Source organism: Rhinopithecus bieti, unplaced genomic scaffold (genome assembly GCF_001698545.2).
Source record: "Rhinopithecus bieti isolate Rb0 unplaced genomic scaffold, ASM169854v2 scaffold_15502, whole genome shotgun sequence".
NCBI lineage: Eukaryota > Metazoa > Chordata > Mammalia > Primates > Cercopithecidae > Rhinopithecus > Rhinopithecus bieti.
Window position 1 is genome coordinate 380,458 of NW_016808208.1, and position 9,722 is coordinate 390,179.

At 33.8% G+C, this 9,722-nt stretch overlaps 1 protein-coding gene across 1 annotated transcript in view; it reads right to left on the reverse strand.

Annotated features, from left to right (window-relative positions):
* The window catches only part of TECRL (trans-2,3-enoyl-CoA reductase like), a 130,946-nt gene extending 121,829 nt beyond the window's left edge, over positions 1-9,117 (reverse strand). The window contains exon 1 of the mRNA XM_017885777.1: positions 8,765-9,117. Within this exon, the coding sequence (XP_017741266.1) occupies positions 8,765-8,998 (234 nt within the window). The 5' untranslated portion in view covers positions 8,999-9,117. The remainder of the gene's footprint in view (positions 1-8,764) is intronic.
* Between the last annotated feature and the right edge of the window lie 605 nt (positions 9,118-9,722).

The window sequence follows — 9,722 nt, forward strand, 5'->3', positions numbered from 1 at the left end:
TTTTTTTTTTTTTTGAGACAGAATCTTACTCTGTCACCCAGACTGGTGTGCAGTGGCACAATTTCAGCTCACTGCAATCTCCGTCTCCTGGGTTCAAGCGGTTCTCCTGCCTCAACCTACGGAGTAGCTGGTATTACAGTCACCCTCCTCCACACCTGGCTAATTTTTATTTTTTGTAGAAACAGGTTGGCCAGGCTGGTCCATGTTGGCCAGGCTGGTCTCGAACTCCTGGCCTCAGGTGATCCCTCCACCTTGGCCTCCCAAAATGCTGGGACTGCGGGAGTAAGCCACTGCTCCCAGCCAAACATGATATTTTTAAGCCCTGTAAATTAAGTATTTTAGCCAAATTATATTTGAATACTTAATCGATCACATACATGGACCATTAACCTAAGTTATAAAAGTTACTTAACATTGCCATAAATAACTGCTCATTTATTAAATGCTAATTTTATGAGGAAAGAAAGTTGTCACTAGAAACAGAAGCTCAGAACCCACGACTGTATTCTCTCCCTTGGACACCTCTGGTTGTGGAAGAAATTTTTAAGCAGTAAAGTGTTCAAGATGTACACTGGCTACTTCTCATAGCCTAATTTCAGATTCAGTAGCAAAGGAATAACTTGAAATGGGAACTTATATTTAAAAGCGAAGCAGAGCCAAAATGTTTGCAAAAAAAGTAGCTTGGCCATGTGGCACAGAAAGAAAGAGTTTTTTGAGAAGGAATTCAAGCAGGCTACTGGGCAACCACTTGCTAGAGAAATTTGTGTAACTAAAAAGAAGGCAACTGCTGATCGCCAAGACAATGAGAAAAAGTCCTGGAAGCCATCTTAAAGATCTAAGAGGCAGCCCCTCCCACCATAAACCCTAAGGCCTAGGAGAACAGAATGGTTTCTTGGGCCAGGTTTTGAGCCCTGCTGCCTTGCCTAGACTCGGGACACTGCTTTTGCCTCCTGGCTGCTGGAGCTTCAACCCTGGCTCAAAGGGACCTAGGTACAGCTTGGGATGCTGCTCAGGGGGTGTAAGCCATAAGCATTGGGAGCTTCCATGTGGTTTTAAGCCTGCAGGTATACAAAGTGCCAAAGTTGAGGCTTGGGAACCATGGCCTAGATTTCAGTAGATATATGAAAAAACCTGGGTGTCCAAGCAAGAGCCTGATGCAGGGGTGGAACCATCATGGAGAACCTCTACTAGGGCAGTGCAGAGTGTGAAGTTGGAGTTTCCACGCAGAGTGCTCACTGGGGCACTGCCTCATGACATAGTGAGAAGAGGGCTACTGTCCTCCAGATCCCAAGAAAGATATATCCACCAGCTTGCATTTTTTGCCTGGAAAAGTTGCTGGCACTCAATGCCAACCCACCAGCCTGTTAGAGCAGCCATAGGGATTGAACCCTGCAAAGCCACAGGGGTGGAGCTATCCAAGACTTTGGGAGCTCACTTTATCAAACCGGTGTGTCTTGGATGTGAGACGTGGCATCAAAGGAGATTATTCTGGAGCTTTAAGATTTAATGATTGTTCTACTAGGTTTTGGACTTGCCTGGACTCTGTAGCCACTTTCTTTTAGTGGGTTTCTCCTTTTGGGAATGGGAATGTTTACTCAATGCTTGTACCTCCATTGTATCTTGGATGTAACTAACTTGTTTTTGATTTTACAGGATCATAGGTGGAGAAGACTTGCGGTGTCTCAGAGAAACTACAGACTTTGGGCTTTTGAAGTAACACTAAAATGAATTAAAAATTTAGGGGATTATTGGGAAGGCATGACAGTATTTTGAAGTGTGAGAAAGGCATCAGATTTTGGGGAGACCGAGGGCAGAAAAATATAGTTTGGGAATTTGTTCCTGCCCAAATTTCATGTTGAAATGGAATTCCCAGTGTTGTAGGTGGGGCTTGGTCAGGAGGTGATTGGATCATGGGGGAAGATTTCTCATGAATGGTTTAGTGCCATTCTGTTGGTACTGTTGTCTTCATAGTGAGTGAGTTCTTGCAGGATCCGATTGTTTTAAAGTGTGTGCCATCTCCTCTTTCTTCCTCTTTTCTCCTGTTTTGATCATGTGAAGTGCCTGTTCCCCATTAGCATCCTGCAACAACTGGAAGCTTCCTGAGGCCTCCCCCGAAGCAGCTGCCACTAGGCTTCCTGTACAGCCTGCAGAACTGTGAGCCAATTAAACATCTTTTCTTTATAAATTACCCAGTCTCAGATATTTCTTTATAGCAATGTGAGCATGGCCTAATGCAATAAATATAAGGGAAAACATAAGTTTGCTCAATGTCACAACCTGGATAAGTGTGTGAGGTGGCTGAGTGTCTTAAAGCCTAAGCAGATCCCAACACCATCTTGCCTCCCAAATGTGGCAGTCTTGAACAAGCTCACACAAGATTTCTTCTTCCTTTTACAGAACTGTCTTCAGGGTTTCTGCTGCTCATTTTATCTTCTACATAGCTGACAGATTTAATTTCTGAAAGGCAGATCTAAAAATATTAATTACCCTATTCAAAGAAAAATAGTTTAAACGCCCTAGCAAGGCAATCAGACCCTCTCTCATCAGTCCCAACTATACCATTTTATTCTCAGTTTGCTCCATTTTGAAGTATCAAACCATGTACTTAATTACACCAGCCCAAGAGGCTTGGCTTACTACTTTCCTGCCTCTTTCTTCTTGGATATCCTAAATTTTCTTCCTGGGTTGCTCTTTTGACCTCAACCAGGCTAATGCTCTATACAACATATTTTTTAAGATACTTTCAAGTGCCATCTTCAGTTAAACAATTCTTTGACTCTCATACTCATACCTAAATTTCTTCTACATAAAATAATTATTTCCCCAGACTTCTCAGTATAATTTGTGTTAAACTTGTATATGCTATTTATTATATTGCAGTTTGTTGTAAATGTATTATCTATCTTTCCCATTAAATTCAAGCATTTTAAGGTTAGCAAATACATCTCATTATAAGCTTCGTGTTATCTAAACTATTTGAATAACAAAGGAGGCATAGCTCTCTCAAATGTGCATGTCTCTCTTGATATAGTCACCACTTCATTGCTAGTTTCCATAGACAGAAATGTTATTTAAGCTTTATGTATGTTTTTAAACAAGTGTTTCCAGTATTAACTTTATTCATTCAATCTTGATATAATAGGAAATAGGTTTCCTTTTAGTAAATTGTTTTAGCCTCAGGCGTATCTCCCAGTTATATTCTTCTTATAAACTATCTAGGACACACATAAATATAACTTCTCCAGGAAAGCCTTCCTGTTCCATAAAAAATGAATAAGAGTCAGAGATACCACACTATGCCTAAGGAAAAAGAAATCTCACTCTCAGATTTATATTAATATACTAGTCTTTCTGAATTCAACTCCCATATGCTTTTGATTAATTCTTATATCATGAAACATCATAAGAAATAGGAAAAAGAAGACTGAAGGGGCATGCAGAGGAGGAAAAGAAGGGCAGGAATGTGAGGAAGAGGCAGAAGAGTAGATGGAGGAAAAGAGAAGGAAAAATGAAGAGAAAGACAAAAAAAAAAAAAAGAGAGAGAAGACACTGTCATTTGCATGTACATGAAATTCTGAAAACTGCCATGTGGCCATTCTAAGGCAGATACTATTCCCATTTTAAAGATGAACAAACTAAGGCATAAATATGCTAACTATCATGTACAAGGTAAAGTATTAAAATGGAAATGTCAAAAATTAAGAATTGTCAAAATTTCTAAGGTTACAAAGGTACAATTGGTATGCCCTCTTACTACCCTATAATTATTTCTACTGTTTTCTGAGGATAATTGTTATTTTTACTATTAAAAGCATTAGGGAGTTATTGAGTGCTTTATTTTCTTCATAAGAAAGATTTAAAAAGCTTTTGATAGTTTTGACCAAAACAAACTAGCAAATAAACAAACAAACAATGGGAGAAAGAGAGCTCTTGAGGTCAGGTTACTTGGAGAAAAGATTGAAGAAATTAGAATGAGATGATATTGGAAACATTTACCATTTCTCATCTCAGGCTCTTAGAGTTCTTGCATGCTCTTGAATCAGTCATTGACTTATCAGTAGACAAGCTTGTGACATTTTACAAGAAAGAAACGAGACAACAGCAGGCAGCAACTGGAAATGATTCATTGTTATATTTTAAAATTTATTTTCCTGCAATCTCATATTTTAATGTTCCAACAAATACTTGAAAAATGGTATTTAACAATTATTTTAAATCTGCTCTCCATTTTGTTATCCATGATTAGTTATTTTAGTCATTCGTGGGAACTAACTAAATGACCTAAATAAATATTCCCATCTGCTTTATGAAAATCACATTAAAATTGTTATCAGAACATGACTGTCTATTGCAGAATTATGCACTGACACAAAGTTAAATTACATGTATTTGTTTTCAGGATAAGCTGGGGAGAATTTGAGCATTTAGTAAAATGGATTGAGAGAATGTCTTTTTCTGTGAATGTATGAACAAATATTCTAATAATAATTTGATTTGATGTAGAAAATAATAAAATTTATTTTCAAATATTATACTCCTCCACCTCAAAACTATCACTACTGAACATGAATGCCATGTGAAATTCACATACTTCTTGAACAGGAGTGCATTTATTCAACACATACTGGTTAAACACTTTCTTTTTGTTAAACATTGCTGTTAACACTGAAGATACAAGTGTGTAAAACAATCTGAATTTTTGTGCTTATATACTAAGGGTAGGCCAAATAATGAACTAAATGAAGAAAGAAAAATAAATAGTAGTTGAGTTGGCAATAAGTCTAGTTAAGAAATAAAACAAGGAAGCATAATAAAAAAATGTTGGCTAGCTTTGCTCTCTTAGTAGTCAGGAAAAGCCTCCAGGAAATGTTAACAGTTAAGACCTAAAGAAAAGCATTGACCTGTTTTGAGGAACGAATGATATTATCTGCCAGGATTTAACAGGCTAGTTCTTGTTATTATGTAGGGGATATATTGAAAGTGATAAAGACACAAGTAGGGGGAAGATTCAGAAGTGCTAGAAGTAGAAGGGGTGATATATTTTGAAGCTATTGACAAGAAGATGGATTGTATGTGGGGTATGAGATTAAAAGACAAGTCATGGTTTCTCCAAGTGTTTGGCCTGAGCTATTTGAAGGATGTAGTCGTCACTTATTGGCTTAAGTAGCTCTGTGGAAGATGTTTGGGAGAAGACCAAATGGTCAGTTTTAGAGATATTAAGTTTGATATGCCTGGTAAACATCCAGATAGCTCAATAAATTCAATCGATACATAGATATGTAGATTTACAGTTGAAGCAAAATAATAGGTTATAATATATATTTATAAGACCACTAGGAAGATTTTTTTTAATTATGAAACTCAATAAATTATTGTAGAGGAGGAGAAGTTGTGATGACTCAGTTCTTGAAAATCCATTCCTAATAAGTCAGATGAAGAATCAGCAATAAGGAAAGGAAAAAGTCAATGAAGTTGGTTAAAAAACATGTATATTCTCCTGGAACTCAAATAACAAATGCTAGTTAAGGAGGAGGTGATTAACAGTGGAAAATGTTGTTGATATACCCAGTAAGATAAGATGTGAAAATAGACCTCCACAGTTAGTAAAGTATTTGCCATGCTTCGCTGGTGACCTCAGTAAGTTCAGATTCTGGGAACTGATGGAAACGAGTGCCCAAATGAATTGGGACTATGATACAGTGAGAAGAGGCAAATGAAAGCTGACAATATGAATACCTGAGGAAAGTAATGAGAGAAATAGGCAAAACTAGAGAAAACAACAGAGGCAAGATAAAGTTTTTTTGTTTGTTTGGCGTGTGTGTGTGTGTGTGTGTGTAATTAAGTAAAAGAACATGATAAATATATTTTCTTTCATCCCAGAACTTTTCTGAAAATTTTATCTCATGCATATTGTGAGTCTATACTTTGTCCATTTTAAAGTTTGAGTAATAGACCTAAAACAAAGTTTCTGTTAGAATATATATTACTAAGATAATACATCTCATTTAAGATATTTGAAAAATATTATATCTATCCTAAGCAGTATAACAAATCATGTCAAAGAATAAATAATTATTAAGAAGTCAAATTTAAATTCTGAGCCAGTTATCAAAAGGCTCAGAATTTATTATTTTTATATTTTTATGTATATTACTTTATTCAAATGATTATTAAAAATAAGATGATAATAATTTTGTCCGTATTATGGTCAAGGCACTATTCTATGCATGTTGCATGTGTTTTCCTTACTCTAAGTTTCCAAAGTGAAATTTATTAACTTTATTGATATGATTTTATTAACCCATATTCTAAATAAGGGTCTTTGGCATCAGCAATTCAGTGACTTTGTTAATCCTTGATAGATACAAATGATGTCACAGGGATTGAGTCCAGATATGCTTAATTGCAAAGTACATGATATGTGATTTGTACCACTTTACTGCATAGTAAGTATTGAAAGACAGGCACTAAGTTATAAGCAACATGTCTTTTGTACACTGGGTAGAGCCAGGTACAACGAAACGTACTTAATATGATCTTACTATAAAGTTGTCAATTTGTCTAAGAAAAATAACATCAGGAATAATAATAAAAATGTAAAAATAAATCAGTCTTTTTTATGTTTACAAATTCAAAATGTTAGAAATCACTAAGCAAAAACAAAAAATTAACCTAGAAAACTTTTTTCTCTCAAGTGTCTCACCACTATTATGAAACAGTTTATCAATTTACAAACTAAAACAATACACAACAAGATCCAGTTCTACTCAGACGTCAAAGATTTGAATGCAACTAATTGCACATTATATAGGGCTGATTGTGCAATAAAGGATTATGAACAATCCAGTGTTAATCCTCTAGTTAGCCTGCTAAGTTTCTACAAAGATATGCCACTTGAGATGCAAATGTCAGGACTATCATAGTTCGAACATTAGATTCCCATGCAAAATTGCAAAATTCTTATCTCTAAATAATGAATATTTAAATTTCATTTCTTCTAAATGTTTAATTTTTTCACAATTTAATTAACACTTAAAAATGTAAAAATCCTTCTTACCTTCAAATAAAATATCAATAAGAAAAAATTTAAATGTATGAGGCAAATAATTAGGAACTCATTGGCATGTTTGTGTGTTTGTGTGTGTGTGTGTGTGTGTGTGTGAATTAAGTAAAAGAACATTTAAACATTATTCGTTTTTCATTACTTTAAGGTGGATTGCCTGTCAGGATCTATATACATGTCAGAAAGAACACAATAACTAATGTCATTTTAGAATCGTAGTCTTTGGAAATCCTTGACTTATTTGATTTTCATTCCATTTGTTGCACTGTGTCCTTGGATTTAACTGTGTTTTTCTTGTAAGATTTGTGTTTTTCATAATGGAATATTGTAAACATTAGCAACTTCTGAAGGGTAATTTTATTTTTTTATTTTTCTTATGATATTTAAATATTAAAAACTTAATATGATATTTAAAAATTAAATATTTTGTATGATATTTAAAAATCCCAAAACTTCACTTTGATCCAAAAATAAAAGTAAATTATACAAGTCTTGAAACTAATATATCAAAATTCTCTTTTATGTGATATATATTCATTGCTTATATATGGCCTCAGTAGAACTATAGAAAAAGCATATGATTTAGAACTGTATAGAAATGGTTTAAGATCTTTTAAGTTCCATGAACGACCTGCATGCACTTATAAAAGGTCTTAATCTTTCTTTTGCATCTATGAATTAGAGTTAATAAAACTCAATTTATAAACTGCTCATAGTGTTATAATTACTGAATAAGAAATTGTATATCGTGTATTTGGCAATTATTAAGGAAAGGACTAAACAGTTTCTTTTTTTCATTTCTTCTAAAGACCTAGATAAACATGGAAAAATGGAATGCGTGATTGCATTTTATTTTTAGAACACAGCAACAAAAACGTATTCAACATTTTTTTAAAACAAGATCAAGCTCTATTTTATTACCTGTACAAATAAGTCTTTCTCATATTAAGTTAAATTAATAGTTATTTTCAAATTTATTAAAAACTGAAAATGCTTGGAATACTATTTATGCATATGTTTATCTAAAATATAAACATATATTTATGATTTGGTTTTCTAACCTAAGAAGAGTATATTTTCTCCTTCCTTAGTGCAAAATCTGTGAATGTGGATTTGGATGAGTAACATTTCAAAACATTTTTTTCATGAACTTAAATATTGTTTTGAAGCAAGTAAACTTTCACAAAAGTTAGGTAGTCACTTTTAAGAAAATAATAAAATCAATTCAAATTAATGCTTAAATGACGAAAATTTTCAGGCATATTACATGTTATTTCTAACAACTACTGTGGCTTTTGCGTACTATTTTCTATAGACACGAATTAAACTCTATGATAATTTGTATATACAATGAAGTACACGAAGACAAAAACCTGGAGACATTTTCCATGTAAGAAAATAGGTTGAGCATTTGTAATTTTACCTGTGGACAATGGTCAATGACAGCATAAAATTCACAGACCAATGACAGAACCTCATTATTATCTACCATTTAGTTAATTTAAATTGAGTATGAGAGATGCATTGAACATCTTCTATTAAAACAATGCATAAAGTATGCATGCTCTTCACCACAAAATTAAGGTAAAAGTCAGAAATGTATTTTAGAACAGTCATGTTAGAATTTAATCAAGCAATCAATAATATTTGAGGCAGAGAAGAAACACTTAAATAAACAAATAAATAAAAAGATAAACTCACCTTATCCAGAATACATATCTGTTTCCTTGTTTGAGCATCAAGTATTTCAATCTCAAAGTGAGTTGTTTTTGAATGTTTGACTGCTGGAGTTGGTTTTAGAGGGCCCGCTGAGAGTACAAGTTTTGACAAAAAGTGAAAATTTCTCATATCATCCTTCAGTATGAACCGTGTAGCTCTTTGGGATAATAATCCTCTCTTGCGTTCTGAAGCGAGGGACTTCTGCCTTTTGAACATTGTGTGAACTAACAGGAGGGTCTGTCATGTCAAAAGTAGACAATTGCGAGTATGCTCCTTTTGCACCAGTTAAATACTGCTGGAGAACCTTCGAAAGGTCAAATGGTATGCCATTCCAAGAGTTCAGTTTTATTTAGCAGGCTTGAAAACAATGACTGATCTTATTTCTATATATAACACGCTATTGTGATTTGCTGTGTAGAGTATTACTTTACCAGCAATTGAATTATTTCTTGCTTTCTTCTTTTATCTCTGCTTTGTAATATGACTACTCTTATCTGAAATTCCAAAGCAAGAATAGACAGAGCATTTTCATTATCTCTGAGTTCTGGATGCGCTAATCTTCAAACACACACACACATTTGCATTGAGATGTATTTAACATTAGCAAAGTGCTCTCTTAAAGTTAAATGTTTAAAAGTCCTAGTACATTACTACATAACATTTAAAAAATGCTATCTAAGGACAAGAGAAGTGGTATATATATGTTTACATATGTTTTATATATAAATATGGTATATATGCATGTGCATTTAAAGCGTTCTAAACTGAAAAAAAATTTTATCAGTACTAATTATAATCCCAACTAACTTAAAATAACTTACACAATATAAAATGATGAATTCTTCACTTCATATAAAGATTGAAAAGATAGCAAACTATGAGATTAGAATTTGTAGAGAAAATTTTGTAACCTGGGGAAAAGAAGTAAGCATTATTTTAA